The sequence below is a fragment of the Myotis yumanensis genome, unplaced genomic scaffold (assembly GCF_028538775.1).
Source record: "Myotis yumanensis isolate MYYU_CA2020_CCGP unplaced genomic scaffold, mMyoYum1.0.hap1 SCAF_3, whole genome shotgun sequence".
Taxonomy (NCBI): Eukaryota; Metazoa; Chordata; class Mammalia; order Chiroptera; family Vespertilionidae; genus Myotis; species Myotis yumanensis.
The window spans coordinates 199,838,727-199,860,388 of record NW_027223754.1 but is presented as its reverse complement, the minus strand read 5'-3'; the positions used below and the strand labels follow the sequence as shown (position 1 = coordinate 199,860,388).

At 36.4% G+C, this 21,662-nt stretch overlaps 2 protein-coding genes across 7 annotated transcripts in view; one reads left to right on the top strand and one right to left on the bottom strand.

The window, feature by feature from the left end:
• Positions 1–8,753, bottom strand: part of PARPBP (PARP1 binding protein) — a 46,440-nt gene extending 37,687 nt beyond the window's left edge. For both annotated transcript variants that reach the window (XM_070407952.1, XM_070407953.1), the window contains exons 1-3: positions 8,684–8,753; positions 7,165–7,309; positions 5,985–6,141 (exon numbers count right to left, since the gene is read on the bottom strand). In XM_070407952.1, coding sequence (XP_070264053.1) covers positions 5,985–6,137 — 153 coding nt within the window. In that variant the 5' untranslated portion in view covers positions 6,138–6,141; positions 7,165–7,309; positions 8,684–8,753. The remainder of the gene's footprint in view (positions 1–5,984; positions 6,142–7,164; positions 7,310–8,683) is intronic.
• A 97-nt stretch (positions 8,754–8,850) lies between these two features.
• Positions 8,851–21,662, top strand: part of NUP37 (nucleoporin 37) — a 32,549-nt gene continuing 19,737 nt past the window's right edge. Inside the window, exons 1-6 of one of the 5 annotated variants that reach the window (XM_070407950.1) lie at positions 8,851–8,911; positions 9,599–9,698; positions 10,383–10,582; positions 15,073–15,197; positions 19,054–19,126; positions 21,368–21,462. In XM_070407950.1, the coding sequence (XP_070264051.1) occupies positions 10,427–10,582; positions 15,073–15,197; positions 19,054–19,126; positions 21,368–21,462 (449 nt within the window). In that variant the 5' untranslated portion in view covers positions 8,851–8,911; positions 9,599–9,698; positions 10,383–10,426. Of the gene's footprint in view, positions 8,912–9,598; positions 9,699–10,207; positions 10,227–10,354; positions 10,583–15,072; positions 15,198–19,053; positions 19,127–21,367; positions 21,463–21,662 lie in introns of those variants that run through there. The other 4 variants (XM_070407949.1, XM_070407947.1, XM_070407948.1 and 1 more) reach the window with 4 other exon arrangements.

Genomic DNA, 21,662 nt, shown 5'->3' with positions numbered 1-21,662 from the left:
CTTACTGTCCTTAGAGTAGGGACCTGTTATATCATAGTTATGAAAATTAATTATATTTCATGAAATTAGTTCCATGAACAAACAAAAAGATCAACTATCAAACTATAGATCCATAATCCAGACATCGAATCAAAAATTGTATACTTTACTCCCCAACCCTACAAAGGTTATATATTATTAAATCTCCAAATGGTATTTAAGTTACATAAATCCATTTATTTAGTTTAAAACTAAATTGTTTTATCTTAAAAATTCTTAAAACTATTTTGGCATAACATCCTCCATGGTAAAAATAAATTAAGTTTTTGCTTTAATGTAAGTATGTAATTTATTTTCATTCTGTTGACTGTAACAAAAGGAAAACTATGCAAACTCTTGATCTTCTGAGAAAAGACTCTGACTAGATTAAGTGTTTATACTGAGATTGTAAAAACATTTTAAATCCAAATAAAATTGCACTCCAGATATCAGTTTTCAGGATCAGGTGCCCACCATGACAGGATATTCTATTTTTCAAACGAGTAACAACTGATTGAGAGAGAGTCTGTGGTCAAATCAGAAAATGTTTTGCTAGGAAAACATGCCAACTGGCTACTATTTGAAGGAAGTTCAAAATGTTCAATGCTTGATGGACAACCAAAGGATTATATTTCACAAGAATAAAATGAGAAAAAGCAAGAGTTACACTTTTTCAGAGCATTTGTACTTTGTATATTTTATCAAGGTTATTTATTATTCAAAATTTTAAATAAATTTCACATTTTTAACTAGCTGGAATTCTTATTATCTAAAGAGTAAAGATAGCAGGTATACTTAAGAGCATTAATTGGTGCCCAGCCGGCATGGTGGCTCAGTGGTTGAGCATTGACCTATGAAAGAGGAGGTCATGGTTCGATTCCCGGTCAGGGCACGTGTGCAGGTTGCAGACTTGACCCCCAGTGGGGGGCACACAGTAGGCAGCCGATCAATGATTCTCTGTCATCATTTATGTTTCTATCTCTCCCTCCACTCCCTTCCTTGCTGTGTGAATTTGGGTAAGATACCGAAATCCCTCTGAGTCAATTTCCTTGGTTATAAAATGAGATTGTACGGATTAAATAACACCTTATAAATGGTAGGTAATCAAAAATGGCAGTTGCCCTTCTCTTTTTAACAAGTAAAATAACTGTCAGTTTGTTTGCTGGAGGAGGAGTGGTAGATAATTATAATTCAACTAGAGGCCCAGTGCACAAAATTCATGCACTTGGTGGGGGGGGAGGTGTCCCTCAGCCCAGCCTGCGCCCTCTTGAAGTGCAGAAGTCCTTGGGGAGTGGGCCTAAGCCAGCAGTAGGACATCCTTAGCACTGCTGCAGAGGCAGGAGAGCTCCCACCACTGCCGCTGAACTCGCCAGCTGTGAGCCTGGCTTCTGGCTGAGCAGCGCTCCCCTTGTGGGAGCACACTGACGACCAGGGGGCAGCTCCTGCGTTGAGTGTCTGCCTCTTAGTAGTCAGTGCATATCATAGCAACTGGTCGACCACTCGACTATCTGCCCCCTGGTGGTCAGTGCAGGTCATAGAGAGCAGTTGAGTGGCCTTAGCATATCATTAGCATATTACTATGCTATTGATTGGTTGAATGGACAACCGGATGACTGGACACTTATTATATAGGATTTTAAATTCTGTTTCTTCTTGTTATGTCTCTGTTAGGTCATTTTCAAATCTGTCAGTCAACCACAGGTGCTGTGGTGGCTTTCCACAAGGTTATAAGTTAATATCTTTGTCTGTTTCATTCAATAAAACATTTGTAATGTTCTTAAGGCTTTTTAAGGTGAAAAACAGCCTTTATAATGTAATTGCATGACAGAGTCAAACTATGAGGCCAATTCCAAAGACAGTAAAGGCTAAAATATTATTTGCAACCTAATGAAGTCATATATATTTGTCACATAATGAAGTCAATAGTGAATGAATCTAAAACAGGTAAATCATTAGCAGTATAAAACTACTAGAGAGGTATTATATGATTTAAGCTAAAAAAATCTTGCTCCTCTAAAAACATGTCAAAAACCTAACACTCAAAGATTATTTTAATATATGTACCTTTTCTTTGTCCCCACTAAAGCCGTTAAGAAAACAAACATGCCAATAGACAGACTAACAATTCTGCTAGGTATTCAAAAGTTTTACTGCAGTCAAATTCAGTTATAAGAATTATACTTTAGGGATTCAAACTTCAGAGAATTAAAAACCATAAGTAGACCACTAACACCGGGTGAAAAATAGTTGAAGGATATATACAACCAACTCCACCCTGTTATTACTGTATGCTACTTATGAATGCACCTGCAGGCATATGTGTGTGTTGTTTCATTCTGGGTGCCTTGGAAGTCTGAGCACAGTGAGGAATGCCTAAGCTAAGACTGTACATAGAGAGTTAAGTTAAAGTAAAACAGAACTGCAACCACCATCTCCACATGTATGCATACCTACACAAACTGTGAAAAACTCAGTTGCAATTCACCACTTACCCTTTTCCCACCCAGAGTCTGAACTTTCACAGGTAATAAAGTGAATTAGCAAGTAGAACATTAGCAAGTAGGAAAAAACCCTGAGTGAATGCTACACAGACAAGTCCTGAAGAAACACTGACTTGGATTGGATATTTTAATATGTCAAAATTTTTACAATGAGAACTAAAATTTTTTCAGGCTGCATTTTATTTAACTTGTTCATATATCTCTTTTTCAATTATTTATACACAAACAAACAAACAATAGGAGGTGATTTGAACATGCTCTGTATGCTCTGTTTGATTCCAGAACAACAGTTCTCAATCACTAAATAGCAATTCCTCATAATTGTCTCAATTTCTCTCTCTCCTCATTTCCCAGTGTATGGTCACCAAGGTTTAACCATTCCATGTGTACAATATCCTCAGAATCTATTATCCACCTTAAAACAACTTCTTCAGATTATAAAGAAGGACAATGCAAATCAAAACAACAATGAGATACCATCTCACACCTGTCAGAATGACTATAATCAACAAACGACAAGTGCTGGCGAGAATGCGGAGAAAAAGGAACCCTCGTGCACTGCTGGTGGGAATGCAAACTGGTGCAGCCACTGTGGAAAACAGTGTGGAGTTTCCTCAAAAAATTAAAAATGGAACTCCCAATTGACCCAGTCATCCTACTTCTAGGAATATATCCCAAGAAATCAGAAACACAATCAGAGAGGACATATGCACCCCTATGTTCATAGCAGCACAATTTTATAATAGTTAAGATTTGGAAACAGCCTAAGTGCCCATCAGCAGATGAGTGGATTAAAAAACTGTGGTACATCTACACAATGGAATACTATGCTGCTGTAAAAAAAAAAAAAAAAAAAAAAAAAGAACTCTTACCATTCACAAGAGCATGGATGGACATGAAGAGCATTATGCTAAGCAAAATAAGCCAGTTGGAGAAAGATAAATATCATATGATCTCACTCATTTGTGGAATATAATCAATAACATAAACTGATGAACAAAAACAGATCCAGAGACAGAGAAGCATCGAACACACTGCCAAACTTCAGAGGGAAGGCGGGGTGTGAGGGGGTAAGAGATCAACCAAAGGACTTGTATGCATGCATATGAGCATAACCAATGGACACAGACACTAGGGCAATGAGGGCATGAGCTGGGGGGTGAGGGTGGCCGGGGAGAAATCAATTGGGAGAAAAAGGAGACGTATGTAATACTTTAAACAATAAAGAATTTTTTAAAAAGGACTTTTTAAAAAAAAAAAATGCTCAAGCAAGACTTAATATGGACTGCAATGGGAAGCAAAGAGACTCTTTGATGACACTTAGGCATCTAGTTTCAGTGACTGAGTGAGCAATAATACAAACATTGAGACTAAGAATATGAATATTAAGGTAAGCTGAGGGAGCAAACAATGTGGTTTCTTTTTAAAAACTTATGTGTAGACAGTAATGGGACATCAAGGTAAAATGTCCAATGAGTACTTGACCATACCAAAGCAAGACTTAGTAGAGAGGTCTAGCATAAGAATACTGCTGAAACAACTAAAGTGGGTAAAATCAAGCACATTGGAAGATAGCAACAAAGTATAAAACAAAGAGTATCTAAAATACATGCAGAATTCTTTCAAAGAGTAAGAAAGTGATCAAAGCAACGCAACAGCAAAATAAGCAAAGGATATAAACACAGTTTAAGGAAAGGACATCTAAATGGTTAAATAGGCATTTTAAAGGAAGGAAGGAAGGAAGGAAGGATGGAAGGAAGGAAGGAAGGAGGAAGGAATGAATCTGTGGAAGGGAGGAATAGAGGGAAGAAACTAACATTTATATAAACAGTTGCAATCGGCCTCCCTGTGGTTCCTTGAACATGCCAAGCATATTCCCACCTCAGGGCCCTTGCATCTGCTGTCCCCTTTGCCTGGTAGTCCCTTCCCGCCTAAATTCCCATGACTAACTCCTCCTTTCACTCATTCAAATCTTGGCTCAAATGGCAACTTCTAAATGAGGCCTCTTTGACCACCCTATTTCAGATTGCAAGAACTCCTCCACCCCAAACTCTATACACGCTTTACTTGGAACTCTGTTTTGTTCTTCTCTGTGGCACTTATTATGACTTAAAGCACTAAATATCTTATTTATTAGAATGTTATCTCTCCTGACTAGACAATTATTTCCATAAGAGCAGGGATTTCCTTCAATATTATATTCCTAATGCTCAGAATAATGTCTAGCACATAGTAAAAACTCAGTATTTGTTGAAAGAGTATCTACATAAGATAGAATTTTGTCAAAAATATCTTATGTTCAAAATTTGTCTTAAAGTACATTGCTTTAAACATGCAAAACTGCCAACTATTCATGCAGAGGAAAGACCACCTCTTATTTTAAGATCATACAATTTCTAATTTTTAGGTGTTAAAATAGTCTTCCTTTTTCAAAATGATAGCTCTATTAATTATTTTTCCTTAATAGCCTCATTTGCCAACATAGACATCTGTCTATGTCTAATTCTTCTGGAAAGTTCGCTGATATATGAAATCTAAAATTCTGGGAATCTAAAATTCTGACATACAGGATTAAAAGAATTCATCAGAACGTCATTCAACCATCTAGCCCAACAGACCCATGGAAATCAACTTCATCCTTCAAAAATCTTCTCTAGTCAAGACAGTCTCCTTACCATCTTCATGACTTTGATTCCCTGTGGATGCTTCTTCTGAGCTTTTCCCTTACTTCATCCATTCTTTAAAACCTTCCCATCCAAAGATTTCCACTGTTTTAAGTATATTATCTAAAATTCTTTACCACTCCAGCCTACATTCATTCATCTCTCATCTGAGCACCTCTAGCCCTCTAGGTAGAGCTCATGTTAAATAGTAGTTTGGCCCAAGCCAACTATGTAAAAATCACTTCAGGGAGATTTTTTAAAAAGACAATTTTCAGGGTCTCGGTGCAGATTGAGAGAATAGAATTTCAAGACTGGGGCACAGGATTCAATATATTTCAAAAGTCCTCCCAAATGATTCCGATCCATAGCCTGGTCTAGGAACAATTAATCTATACTATAAAATCTTAAATTAATCATAAAATACTTTGTTTATATTTAAGTAAACATTATCTATGTGTGCTTTCCAGATCTTTTTAGGGAAGGAAGTCTTATAAACTTAAAGTAATTTTAATCATAATAATCATAACAGTTGCAGGTTTAACTTAAAACTTCAAATTAAACATCAAATGTGTATGTCCTATGTTGAATTATACATATGAAGGCCTTAATTTTGAAACAAATAACTTAAAATCCAATAGTAATTTCTGACATAGGCATGCAGAACCATTTGTGAAAAAAGTATATTGATATTATCATAGGAGGTCATCTATTGCAAAGAAATTAATGTAATGAAGTTTATTCAAATAGCAGCAACCAAAATTCACTGTTAAAAAAAAAGTGAACCTAAATATAGCCTACTAACCTGTTTGTTGTTCTCTGCCATGGAAAGCTGCAATGCCAAGATCATGGAGTCTGCGCCACATACAGTAGTTCGCTCAGAGTCACAAAGAGTGTGCCAATTCCTCCTGAACTCTTTAATCATATCCAAGACAGACTTCTGATGAAGCACAGCCATCCTCCTAAAGTAGGACAGAATGCAATATTAAAAAGCTTTATTTTCATTGGAAATTAATATTGAACATGTATAAGGCAAGCAAGAGTTAGAGAAAAATAAGTAATGAACAAGAGGTCATCTCATGTTTACAAAGACTGCTTTTCATGAAATTTAGGAAAACAGAATAAAAACAATTTCCCCCCAATCATATTTTCCTCTCCTTTAGCTTTCTTAAGCCAAATCATTTGAAATAACAAAATACAACCTTCGATCTGAAAATTCATACAAAATAGATACAACAATTCTGCAAACTTATAATTACAGACACATAGCTAATTAAAACTGTGTTTAAAAATTTTTGTTTTACGATAGATGGTAATATCTGTGGTAGATTGGGGAGGGAGGCAGCCAATTTCTTCCCATCATTATATTATCCCAAAAGAGATGGTCTATTTTTCCATCCCTTTGAATCTCGGTTGGCCTTGTGACTTGATTTAACCAATAGGATGTAGCAAGAATGGCACTGTGGGAGTTCCAAGCCTAGACCTCGAGAGGCCAGTGCAGAAAAAGAGTTAATACAGCAGGCCTGATTACTATCCTTTGAGAGTCCTGCTTACAAGGCTGGCCCTTGACTGACATCTGGGAACTTAGATTTCAGGAAGGTTTCTAGTAAGAGTGGCTCACTGTGCTTAAAATGTTTGTACAACAATATAGTTATGCTGAACACATAGGTTCCTTCTGAGTTTGGATTTGGGGACAAAATCTCAGATGTTTACTATGTATCTTGGGTTTCTATGATCAAGAAAATGGGCATATGCCATTTACAAAATAATAACTTGAAGACACAATCAGTGACACAACTTCAATGTACAGGTACAAGACTGAAAATATCTACTTAAATACAGATCCTAGAAAATAGCTAAGAATTTTATTTCTCTTAAAAATGTCACCCTCATCTCTTATAAGAAATAAAAAAAGAAAGTGAAGAAGTAATGCTCCTGTAATGATCAGTTTGCCTGAAAGAAATCTTTAGTAGTAAATGACTTACTAGTGTTATTTAAAGGTACTGAGTTCAGATTGCTAGAATGAAGATGAATCTAGAATTACACTGTTCTGAATCCTGGCTTCACCACTTGCTAGCTGTGAGATCTTTGCCACATTATGTCACCTCTCCCAGCCTCAGCTTCGTTGCACTGAAAAACGAAAATAATAACAGTTACTAACTCATAGAGTTTTGTAAAAAGTAAATGATAAATATAAGTGAAACTTTTAGATCAGTGCCTGCACATATAAGAGCCAACAATCTTATCTAGGGGTCAGCACACTTTTTGGAAAGGGCCAAATAGCATATATTTGAGGAGTGCAAGCCATACAGTCTCTGTCACAACTACTCAACCTGACCTTGCCATGAGAAAATAGCCACCAACAACCCATGAACAAATGAGCTTCATCAAAACTTAATAAAAACTGAAATTTGAATTTCATATAATTTTCACACATCCCAAAATATCATTCTTCTAATGATCCATCCCTCCACCACCCCCACCACCCCCCCACCACCACCACCACCACACCCCCCCAACCATTTAAACATGCAAAATCCATTCTTAGCTTGGGAACTGGATGCACTAAAAGAGGCAGTGCCATGGGTTTGCCAACCCTGATCTAGTCTCAACTCTCTCCGTAGCTAGCTGGCTGTGTGAGCCTAGGCAGCTTTTAACCTGACTGCCTAGGTAGAGGTTTCATCAAAAAGAAAACAGGAATAATATTTTCCAGCCAGTTATGAGGAGTCAGTGAGACAACGAATATGCAAGCCTCTGAATGTCAGTCTGCATTACACAAAACCAGTAGTAGAAGGTGGCAGAGATCATAAACACTTGTTTTTTTAAAAAAATAAAAATAAATAAACTGGATTCCAAGCCGCACTGAAGCAAACAAACATTGTGAGACAGGAAACTGTCACTGGGGAGGCAGTGTGAGATGATTAAAAGAACTCCACTTTTGCGTCAGAGAGATCAGGGTCCACATGCAGGCTCTCCCATTTATTAGCTGTATGCCCTTCGGTATTTAAAATATCTGATGAGCATATATTTCTTCATCTGTAAAGCGGGGAGGATATCTCCTATCCCATAAAATTATGAGACGTTAGAGAGACAAGTAAATAATCCACCTAGTGCCCGGCACTTAGTAGGTGCTCAATAAAAAAATGGCAGTCGTTGCTGCAATCACTATCAGTCAGAATGCAGGTCCAAAAAGTTCCTCGGGAGGATGTAACAGGGAGAGGGCGAATGCAGCAGAACTGGAGTCTGCGTAGGTTTGGGGACTAGAACCCCGGTTTGTCGCCTAATGAACCTAAGGAGCCCTCAATGGGCCTCGGACTTCCAGCCCCACCCACTCGTAGATACTGTCAACTCCTTTCAATACACCCATACCCAACCTGGCTGCAGAAGGAAGCCACCGCGCAAATAACTTAAACGATCACTCGGCGCTTTTCTGTCACCGAAAAACCCGCGGCTTGAATCACCACTTAGCATGTGACATGCGGATGGAGGATAGGTCAGACTCACCTGGCTCGGGGGAGACTCGGGAGGTGCAGGACCAGCTGAAGTAGGGACCTTCCCAGCCGCAGAGCCTCTCCGCTGTTTGAATCATCGCGGGTTACATTTTAAATCTCGCGGGAGGGCCTGAGAGCCAATCGCCGCTGCCGCCCTCTGACCCGGAAGCAGAATCGACGCGAGCCTCTAAGCGCCCTCCGCGGATACCCACTAGTCTCTGCCGATTCCCGGTTCCCTCCGGTGCGTATCACGGAGCCCAGGGCGCCGCGCTGCTTTGCTACCGACCGCCCCGCCGTCCCCAGGCGGCTCTCCACCCCTCTTCCCTCCGACCTCGGGCTCGGGGAGGCGGTAGCGGGGCCTGGCGCGATCTGCCTGGGACACGGGGAGGCATCTGGGCTCTTAGAAGGACCGCCTCTTACTCCCTCCCCGGTGCTCTTCCCGTTTTTCAGGCACGTGTCCCGCCCGCCGTGCACTGTGAGACCCCGATAATGTAGCGAGACCGGACACTTCTTTAGACCGAGTGTCCTGTCCGCGACTCTCCTGCCTTCCCGCACCTCTGTGCCTCCGGGGGCCTTTCAGACGGCTGGTCGCCTTAAGCTAAATGCCCAATCCCAGATGCCCGCTTGTAAGGTCACTAGTGCATTGGCCGTCTGAGGTGGGACTCATCTGATTCCCAATAAGCCCTCATCGGGTGCTTCATATGTTTGTAATCGAGCCCAACTGTTTTCAGGATAACTTCTGCGTCCAATAAAATAAATAAATAAAATAAAAAACCTATAGAACCCATGTCTCTTCCGGGAATGCTACATCCAGAGTGCATACCAGACCACGACAGAGTTGACGTTTTTGTGCAGGTTACGTGAATATTATTTTTTATAACACATTTTGTCACTCCTTCCATATCCCATATTTTGTATCTGTTTGTAGTGCAGCACTTTTCACGCTGAACCATACCTGTCCCGGATTGTGAGCTCCTGCGAAGCCCAGAGCTGTGTTTTTCTTCTCTAGCACTGGCGTCCAACACGTGGTAATGTTTTCAAACTCTGACTCATCTTATGGCCTTGGAAAGCTAATTTAAGTCCGGAAGCCTTGATTTCCTCATCAGTAAAATGGGAACCATGGGCAGTACCTCCCTCTAAGGCAGTGGTTCTCAACCTTCTGGCCCTTTAAATACAGTTCCTCATGTTGTGACCCAACCATAAAATTATTTCCGTTGCTACTTCATAACTGTAATGTTGCTACTGTTATGAATCGTAATGTAAATATCTGATATGCAGGATGGTCTTAGGCGACCTCTGTGAAAGGGTCGTTGCTCCGCCAAAGGGGTCCCGACCCACAAGTTGAGAACCCCTGCTAAGGTTTATAGGAGTAGTTGATGCTATATTGTCAATAAAATGGTTAACATGGCACCTGCAAAAAGGTGCTCTGTAAATGTTAGCTATCTTTAATTTGTCATAAATATGTTTGCTAAAGTGATTTCCTCTTCAAATGTTATATTTTTTAGATAACGTAAACAAAATTATGGTGATTCATGCTGCTTGGTATCATTCACAAAGTATCTAAATAAGTACTTTAAATTTTTTTTTGCTGTCTTTGGCATTTGCAATACTCCATTCTTATTTTGCTCATTTGCTGAAAGTGAATATTTTCGACCGTTTCTATCTAACTGTGTCTGTGCTATAGTTCACAGTTTCATGACCTTGTCCAGTAGGAGGCTACTTTATTGTTACAACTGCTCAAGTTTTGACATACAAGATGAAGCAAGATGCCACAAGGAATGCTGCCTACACCGTGGATTGTGAAGATTATGTGCATGTGGTAGAATTTAATCCCTTTGACACCGGGGATTCCGGAAACCTACTTGCATATGGTGGCAATAATTACGTGGTCATTGGCACGTGTACATTTCAGGTGAGTGTGTGAAACTACAGTGAATGACAATGAAGATATTTCACTAATAACAAAGCTTCTGCAAATGTTAGTAAACTTTTGCTAAACTTTGAAAGTATATTGCTTCCCTTTGAAGTTATTTTTTTATCTAATTAAACAGTATTAGACATTGTTCTTAGTCTCTCATGTTAGAAGCTTCAAGTTCCATACTACCTAACTTCATGCCTCCCTCTTGTCTTGAGAGAGAAAACTAAGGTAAATCAAACTGGAAGATTTCCTCATTCCTATCAGAAAGGCAATCTTATTCTAACACTGGTGAAAAAAAACCACTACCAATATCGCAAATTTGAATTTCAACAAAGCACATTTCAGAATCTGATCGTGTTCTTTTGAAAGATGGAAATTTAAGCTGAACGATGTATTGAGTGATGTCATATATCTGTCAAATATTTATGAAGTTCAGATCTGGTGTGGGCACTGGTAATACATGTTTATAAAAGCAAGGACCCTGCCCTCAAGGAGATGTTTAAATGTAAACAGTGTAATAAGAAAACTTCTATAAAAGTCCTATTTGTAGACGGGAGAGGGAGCGTGAAAAGTTCTAAGTCTATTCAAAGGGTCATCAGTAATGAATTAAGGCCTCTACTGGGACTTGAATGAGAACACTTGACTCAGGCAAGAGCACGAAGCTGAGAAGGATATCTAATGTTTTGGATGGCAGAGTTCATTTAATATGCTGTATGTGCATATACACTCTGCTCACAATCCAAATACTATATAATATATGTGATTAATGGGTCAAGTTGAACAAGCTAAAATTTAATAAAGATGAATATAAGTCTTAATATGATAGATTACTAGAGCTAAAAGGGAGAATTGTGACTTCCAGTTTTTAATCACCTGGATGTTCACCTTGAATCAGTGCAATGATTAAACTGCCAAAGAGAGCTAATTCAGTGCTGTCCAATAGAAATATAACGTGAGCCACAAATATAAATTTAAATGTTGTAACCACATTATGGAAAGTGTAAAGCAGATGAAATTAATTTTTTACCCTGCATATCCACAATATTTTATGTACAACCAATATGAAAAATTATTGAGATATTTTATAGTCTATACTAACTCTGAAATCTAGTGTGGATTTTGCACTTTATAAAGTGTACACGTCTCAGCTTGAACTATACATATATCAAGTGTTTAAAAGCCCCATGTGGCTAGTAGCTACTATATTGGACTGCACAGCTCTATATTCTCTATAAAGGGGCAGTAATGTTTATTTCAGTTCTCAGCACTGTGGAGATTTAAAGGTGATAATGTACTTGAAGACAAATTTCAGAGTGGTATTCAAATATTTAAAACTTTGCATAAAAGAGGGATTAGACTCAGAATGGTAAAAGTATTGTTATTTGTCAATTCTATTTAAGAGTGATGCCAAATCTTCTCTGAGTCTGTTCCACTAAGGCAGTGGTTCTCAACCTTGGCTGCACATTAGAATCACCTGGGAATCTTTTTAAAATCCTGATTTCTGGGCCTCATCCTCCAGAAATTCTGTTTCTTTGTTATGGGGTGGGCCACAACATTAGTAACAAAGAAACAGAATTTCCGGAGGATGAGGCCCAGAAATCAGGATTTTAAAAGGATTCCCAGGTGATTCTAATGGGCAGCCAAGGTTGAGAACCACTGCCTTAAGGGGAAATCAGCTATGGCTAGATATTTGCCACCACTGAATTAGACTTATTACTCTGTGTGGTTCCAGAAAGCAGAATTTGGAGTCATGAGTAGAATTTACATGTAAAAAGATTTTGTTTCATGTTAAAGAGAACTCTTCTAATAATTCCATCTATCCTAAATGGAATAATCTCCCCCCAAGAAGTAGCTAGTTCCCTCTCACTGAAAGTGTTCAGAAAAGGGTTGTGCACTCTTGTTTTCAGATGATGTACCAGGGATTTAAGCATTCAATGAAAGAAACAGAGTAGGTAAACTTTACAGTCTCCTCTAACTAAAATTCTATACTTGGCCTTAAATGGGTGTGATAGGAAAGCCTGCCCATTTCAAATCCTTAGAATAGCCCTTTCATCAACCTGGCTTTGCTCCAACCTCAAATATGCTGGAGCCTTGTATAATGATATGTATTATGGCAAGTTTTCCACAAAGTATCTTAATTTCCTGCCTATACAATACTGCCTACACCCAAAATAGCATTTGTCTCTGCCTATACCACACACACACCCTGGCCTTTTAGTTGGCTCAATGGCAGACATTGCTGCCAGGAAAAAAAGATTTCACTGGTAATACATAAAGCTCAGACTGTACAGTCCCTGGGATTTCTTTATCCCCATGACCACCAAATAATTCCATATATGCTTTGGATAACAAATTACAAGACCTAATTGTCAGCACTATTGTTACAGTAGCAAAATAACGTCTGTTTTGATGGTAAAAACTTCATTTTAGAAGATTGATTTGTCAAGTGTAGAAAAATAGATGTAACCCAAACTATGAAGTCAGCTATGATTAGGCTTCTAACCTTATTTTAAAATTGCTTAGTGGTTGCTGTGCTGTTAGCCATACAGTTATACACACAAATTACGAAGTAATAAAATTTGACAGTGTTTTTCTTTCCTTGATAAATACATTTTTATCCTTTTTTTCATTTATGGAAAAACTTTTTGCTGTTAACTCTAAGTTCATCTGAAATTTAAATTTATTTTCAAGGGACATCTGAATTATGTAGAGAAAGAGATGTGTAATGTATTTGTGAAATGACTTTGTTAAGATCTCAAAGGCTATCCTGGAAAAATCAACACATCCACTGGGATTCCATTAAAGTACACATTATACAACTTTGCATTTAGATTCAGGATGAATGGAATTCTTAGAACAAGTCTTCAGATAATTCCCTTCCATAGAGACACACGTGTCCCATTAAATATCAAGTTTCACCTGCTCTAGATTTTTTCCTGCTATTTTATAATCCTATAAACTTTTATAAAAGATAACTAGTCATTTAACATAAAAGATTCCTTTGGAAAATTTTGTCACGAAAATTTTTGCTTTTGCCCTGGCCAGTGTGGCTCGGTTTGGCATTGTCCTGTGCGCCAAAAGGTTGCTGGTTTAATTCCTGGTCAGGGAACATGCCTGGGTTGTGGGCTTGATCCCTGGTAGGGGGTGGGAAGGAGACAGTCGATCCATGTTTCAGTCTTACATCAATGTTTCTCTCTTTCCCTGTCTAAAAATCAATAGAAAATATATATAAAAAGGAGCAGAAAAAAAAAAACAACCATTCTGCTTTTGTCCTCAGACACAAGGTATTGATTTAAATAATAAAATCATGGTTTATTTCTTTTTAAAATCACAATGTTTTAAGCTTATAAAATGTGTTTTTAAGTATATATTATCAATATATGGTATAGAGAATAATAAAATAGATTCCTATATACCTAGCTTAAGAAATGGAATATTAGCAGTTCTTTTGAAGTCCCTTGGGCATTCTGCCCTTATTGCCCTTCTCACCCCCAAGAAGTAACCATGTCTGAATCTTTGTGTTTTACAATTCCTTGTTTTTCTCTATAGAGTTACCATAGGTGGTGCAAATCAATATTTTTTTCATCTTTTAAACTATATCAATGAAATTATTCTGTATCGTGTTCTCCAGTTTGTTGCTATTGATATATTTGTTAGATTCCTCCATTTTTTACTTCATTTATTTTCACTGTTGGTTTACTTACAGTTTTTTACTATTGAAAACATTGGAATGTGGGGGGGTTGTCTTCTGTTTTGTTCCCCCCTCCTTTCATTTTTTTTCTCCTTAATAGTTTGTTTTACATGCCATTTTTCTTTTAATGGTTACCAAAGACAATTTAACATGCATATTTTAAAAAAGTCAAAATTAATATCTTTAACTTTATGAACAAAACAAAGACCTTTGACACATGAACTATTATCACCCCCCCCCCCAGACTTCTACTGTTGTCATATTTTAGCTATTATTTTTTTTTTAACCCACAAATTTGATGTTGTTTCATGTGGCTAACATTTGTTTAATTTACTCACCTGTTTGCTTCTTATTTTTTTTACTCACTGTTCCTTACATCTGAGGCCTTCCTTGAGGGGTCATTTTTCTTCACTCTGAAGCACAGATTCTACTACAGAAAACAGTTTATTAATAAAATTTTTGTAAAGAACCAGATAGTAAATACTTTAGGCTCTTACAATTAGGTATAGCTCACAGTTCAATGTTTAATATTAGAAGTTGTTTGGGTCTTTAGAAGTTTGGTGATGTTTTTGTGACCAGAAATATGGCATAAGAACTTAACTCTTGTTTATATTAACTAGCCTCTAGAAAAAACTGTTTTTGTTATACATCATTTTGCCCAAAGTCAGGAACCTATCAATTCCATTAAGTGAGGTCTCACTGTACATAGTCTCCTGGTAAATTCTTTATTATCACAAAATGGAGTATTACAGTGTTGTTCTCATAACTTATAACATTGACTGTGTTTGCTTAGGAGGAAGAAGCAGACATTGAAGGCCTTCAGTATAAAACACTACAAACAATTCACCATGGAATCCGAGTTGGTGGCATAGCTTGGAGCCCAGAGACTAGACTTGATTCACTTCCTCCAGTAATCAAGTAAGTTTAAAATTATTATTAAGTGCAATATTTATTAATGTCCTTTGTGTTAAGTGATCTGAAGCCTTTGATCATTAAGGACTTTTTCCCTCTATTTCCACTTTCTCCAGCTCTAGATAGTAGATATTTTAACATTTGCTATTATTTCATAATTTAGGCTTATTGTCTGAATTTGTGGTTTAAATATATGGTCATAGCAATGATGGCTTGAGTACATGGCTGGGCCTACGACAAAGCTCTCTACCTGAGATTCGTCTGAATCATTTTGTCTTCACAGATTCTTCACGAAGTTTACCACTTACTGAAAGTATAAGTCCGTTAAAAGAACTAAATTTGATTGAGTCATTAATCAACCTTACTGCCCTATATATAGTCCAAGGTCACATTTTTATGTTTAACAATACATAAAATTAATCTAATCTTTGCACTTCGCAGTTTTTGTGAAGGCATTTGAAAAGAATAATTGCTTTTTGAGAAAAACCATAACACGGCCTGCTAAGACCTTCTTCATAAGGGCCATAATATGTCAGAGTATTTAAGGTTTATTACAAAACACTAACCTTGCTTCCACAAATACCATGGCTAAAAGATATGTCTTCTTCTAGTAAACAGTATTTAGCCATCCACAAGTTAGCGTTTACTGAGCTAACCTAATTTTTTAAAATTAAGGGATAATGTACATACAGGGAAGCTCTCAACTCTAAAGGGTACAGTTTCATCAGTGTTGACAAATGCAGACACTTGTATAACCCACTCACTTAGCATTTCTGTCACCGTAAAAGATTCTTTGTGCTCCTTCCCAGTCAGTTCCTGCCCCCTATTCCCTGCCAAAGCAACCATTGATCCAATTTCTATTACCAGAAATTAGTTCTGCCTCTTCTAGAACTTCATATAAATGAAATCATACAGAATATATATTTTTGTGTGTCTGGCTTAATGTTTTTGAGATTCATCCATAGTGTGTATACCAATGATTCTTTTTTATTTTTGAGGAGTATTCCATTACATTGTATAAATATTCTGCAATTTATATGCATTCTCCTATAAGTGGAAATCAGACAGTTTGCAGTTTTAGCTATTATGACTAAAGCTGCTATGAGCATCTCTGTATACAGATTTATTGTATAAATGGCTTTATAGGGGTAGAATTACTGCTCAGAGGGGAGATGTGTATTTAACATTTTAAGAAAGTACCAGTTTCCATAATGGTTCTATCATTTTATGTTCCCACCAATAATCTAAGGATGTTCAATTGCTCTACCTACTCTCCAGCATTTATTGTTGGCAATCTTTAATTTTAACATTCTGGTTGGTACCACAATGACATTTCCTGATGACTAATGATGTTGAGCACTTTTTAGTGTGCATTCTATTTCTTGCCTTCAGAATCTTCACCTACAACAAGACTGTGAACATGTTCTGTGATTTGTTCTAGAAGCTTTTACAGGTGTTAGCTGCCTGAATTTTGAACAATCTACATAACAATTCTTGTCAACATACATATGTCATTGTTAATAGCCAGTGTGCTGTTCATTTCCTTTTATATTAAAAGGAAATGTTCAGAGCCTGGAGCTAAAAAAAAAAGTCAGTCATCAGTCTCTCTGCATCCTGTAGGAGATTTTGAAAGCTATAGAAACCATCTCCTTCTTGTGGTTTTTGTTTCGTACCTGCTCTCCTGTCCTTTTTTAAATGGATTTGCTGTATTGTTTCATCTTTGTTGTTGTTGTTGCTTTTTTATTAGCTGCCTCAAAGCTACTTCTGTAGCAATATAAATTATAAATTCAAAATATTAACCAGCCATTAATTTTAAAAACAATATTTTTTAGAGCAAGCTGACAGTACAGTTTTGTTTTCAAATAAATTAAGTATTTTTATTATAAAAATAATACACACTTACTATATCAAGTTTAGAATATACAAAAATTTTTTTAGATGCCAGGTATACACCTAATATTTCTTCCATTTTTGTTGGTAAATTTATACAATTCTAATTAAACTGTATATATAAGTTTTTATACTTTTTATTTTCCTTTACATTTGTTTCATGGCATTTCACAATATGTAGTTTTTTTTCGTGACTAAATAGTAGTCTATCAAGATAACTGAGGTATAACTTTATATTTCTCTTATCATCATTAACTTTTATCCTACAGTTATAATCTCTTCATAATATTTTATATTTTATCTTTAGCATTTAGTTGCCTCAAATTCTGTTCTCTCTCTCCCTCCATCCCTCCGTTTTCTCTTTTTCCATACCTACTTGATGGAGAATAAACTGTTCATCTTACTTCAGTTCTCTGAGGTTTTCTGGTTTAAAGAATGATATAAATGCCCTAGACATGTTTAAACTAAAGCAGTAAAGATTTAGAGGAAAGTGGAACAACACAAAGTTGACCACAAAGTTTTGTGATTTGTTTATTTTAATTATTTCTTTATTTTTTATTAAGTAAAAATGCTTTGACTTCTATAACTTTTTTGTACTCATGTTTTTACTGAAGTTGGCCTCATAGTTATACCTTCTTTACAAACACTTTTGCTTGAGATACTTCTTTTTAAAACCTTCTGAAATAGACTTTATCTGTTTTAGAGATGAATTTTGAACAGACTTTAAAGTGATTTCTTTATGACATAACTATGAGACAACCTGCTTTAGGAGAGACCCTCACATTAGTAATGTTGTAGCAAATTTGTTCTAGAGTTTCCTCTCTGTAGGAAATAAGGAATACCAAAACAATAATGGGACAGATTCAAAAAGGACAATTAGATAGATTAAGTTTTGTTTTTTAGTTTTTCTTACCTTCTATTTGTATATATGAAATATAGCATCCATTCACAAAAGAGCTATGTGCAGGGTGGGGCAAATGTAGGTTTATAGTTGTTTGGATGGAAAACAATACAATAATTAATAAATAAACATACAAGAATAAATTCTATGTTTCTTATACTCACAACTGTAAACCTACTTTTGTTCCACCCTGCATACCACTGAGGTCCTCCGTGTGCCCCTCCCCAATCACTGAGAAGAGATGGTAACAGATGTACCAACACATTAGGAGCCTTGCTTTTATTTTATTTAAATGTTGTTGAATAAGTTTATTAGCTAAGAAAAAAATGCTTAACTTTAATGTAGTCAGAACTAAGGAAATTTAGGTCTGTTTGATACTCATTCACCTAAGACAATTAGAAATAAACTTTTTAAAAATATATAAATATAATTTTTATTTCTCCCCCAGCCATAATCTGACATACTGAGAATCTAATAATTTTAGGGTTAAAGGCAAACTAGTTTAAAAAATAGTTATTGCTTAGATTTTGTTTTTTAGTGCACTGTGCATTGATGAACTAGTAAAAAAATACCTTAGTGTAGGGTCAGTATAAATAATATTCCAGTTTTTATCTTCTTTCATCTGATTTAATTTATTTAGAGGAATAGAACAAGTGAGAAGGCTTATGGATAACTGAAGAAGCCAAAGACTGATGTTTTTAATGTCTAATATTGACCTAGCTAAAATGAGGATACTTTTAAATCACATCCTTTTATTCTCTTAAGAAAAAGTTAAAAGTTAAGTTGATATGTTGATTTTTAATAAAATTGAACACTTTTGTTTTTTCAAAGACAAATCAAGAATATACTAAATTTTGTGTGTTTTCTTAAATTTAAGTACCTTCTGCTTTCAGCAATGGCTATGTAACATTTTTTATAACAAAGTCACAACATACTCCTTCTGCCCAAAAAAATGCATGACTGAGTTATGAAAATAGCTTTGGTGACTAGAAGGAATTTGGAAGATACGGATGAGAACTTTCATTTACAGAGACTAAAAGTGAGTTTGTTTGTTTGTTCTTTTGCTTCCAGATTTTGTACTTCAGCTGCTGATATGAAAATTAGATTGTTTACGTCAGATCTTCAAGATAAAAATGAATACAAGGTATACTTGACAAGTATAATTTCTAAATTTATAGTTTATTTTAAAACATTATTTCTTGCTTTTTTAAATTAGATTTATCCTAATTTAAGATGATTTGTTATGGTCATCTTTAAAGTATGTGATTTAGGGTCTCGTTTACTCTATTTTAGGCTAACTATCTAGGTTCTTAGTAAGGACTGCAGAATATTAATCTGATATCACTGATTAAATTAAAATATTAGGTTGGCACAACAAATGAGGGAGAATTCGAAATTCACAGTTGGTATATAGTAGGAGTATAATGGACATGAAGACACATAGAGTCCCAGTCAAACTTCAAAGAAACAGTCATTACAGCATAGTGCAAGGCAGGGTTACAAATTTGTTAAGAGCACAGACACAGGGTCAAACCACCTGAGTTTGAAGCTCAACTCTACCACTTGAATAACAGTATGACTTTAGTCACCTTCCTAGTCTCTATATTTATTCCCTTACCTGTAAAATAGGGATAATCATAGCATCTGCTTCCTAGAATTATGGGCTAATTCGTATAAAACACTTAGAACACTGCTTTGTACACTGTGAGCCCTATATGTGAGTTTTCTATTGTTTTTAAGAAATAGTTCTGTAAAATAAGTCAGACAGAGAAAGACAAATACAGTTGACCCTTGAACCATACAGGTTTGAACAGCATGAATCCACTTACAGGTGGCTTTTTTTCAATAAATATCTGTACTATTTTCGATCCATAGTTGGGGGTGCACTGATGTGGAGGGCCAACTGTTTGCATTGACCTATACCATTTTATATAGAGGACTTGAGCATTTTCAGATTTCTGTATCCACAAGGGGTCCTGGAACCAACCCCCAACAGATACTGAGGGTAGTTAAGTTTTGGGGGAGTCAAACATTGTTCAGGGGTCAATTGTACTGTATGATCTCACTTAAATGTGGAATTTTAAAAAGCTTAACTCATAGAAACAGAGAGTAGAATGGCAGCAAAAATCAGGCTGGGGAGTAGGGGAAATGTGGGCATAATGGCAAAAAGGAACAAACTTCAGATCATAAGATGAATAACTTCTGGGGACTAGAAATCATAAGATGAATAAGTTCTGGGGGCTAGTGTATATCATGGTGAGTATAATTAACAATTCTGTATTAGATACTTGAAAGTTGTTAAGGGTAGATCTTAAATGTTCTCACCACGAAACAAGAGTGGGCCCTGGCTGGTGTGGCTCAGTTGATTGGAGCATCCTGGCTTTCGGGATCGATCCCTGTCAGGGCACATATGGGAGGAAACCGATCGATGTTTCTCTCTCACGTAGATGTTTCTCTCTCTTTCTCTGCCTCTCTTTCTCAAAAATCAATAAAAACATATCTTCAGGTGAGGTGAGGATTAAAAAAAAGTTAATGTACTAGCATTAATAGACATTAAAATTAAATATTAATTTAGTTTGTCTTATACCCTGTGGCATAAGCTTTGAAGAATGTTTAAAGGATTTGAGTTTGTTAAAGTTACACAAAAATATTTAAATCAAAATTTTTTCTTCATGATATATTTCTAAATAGCAGTTCAAAATAGAAGCACTCTATTAAAACTGAGATCAAATTTGAGCTTTTGAAAGAATGGAGGGAGAAAGAACAATAGCCACTAAAATATTGAACCTTGCTGGCTCACATAGTGCTCCACCTTGTACCTTCCCCTTTGTTCTTTCTGTAGCCAGAAACAAATCTGTGGGTTGTTGTGATTGTGGGCTGGTAATACTGCTATCTCCAGTGCTGGCAGTCACATTGAACAAGCGAATAAAGACCTTAGAATGTGAAGTTCATCCTATGTGTTTATTAGGCAGCAGCAAGTGTGCAGAGCAGTAGGTATGAAATAAATAGTTGAGGGGGACTCTTAACTTAAGCACCTAGAAAGTTCCAGCTTTAATTTTTATTTAAACTTTATGTAATAAGTGAGAAAGGAGGTGACATGAGGACAGGTACAATAAAAAAAAAGTGGTGTTTTTGTAAGAAATGCATACTAGAAAAGAAAGATTAAGCTAATAGCAGTGTGTTGAATAATCAGCTTCTTTCCAAGAAAAACCTTCAGAAAAGTGGGTGTATAAATCATGCTTTAAAAATAGCAGATTGCTAAGAAATATTTATGGAAAAGAGAAGCATGCAGTGAAAGCTTTTAAGGCAGTGAAGTAAAAATACTAGGTAGGAATAGTGTAGATTTTTTTTCCTGTGTTCTTATTAATTTTTCCCCTTATGTCAGGTTTTAGAGGGCCATTCAGATTTCATTAATGGTTTGGTGTTTGACCCCAAAGAAGGCCAAGGAATTGCAAGTGTGAGTGATGATCATACCTGCAGGTATGTTGCTTATGGTGCAAGCACATTTTAAAGTGTTTACTTTAATAAGAATTACATTTTAAAAATTAGAGAAAACATAACTTGTATAGATACTCCAGATACTTCATTTAAATTGTAAGTATGACACAAATGTGACTTTCAAAACTGGTGAGTTAAGTTCTCATCCCAGTTTTGGAAACATCCCTTACTGATTCATGAGT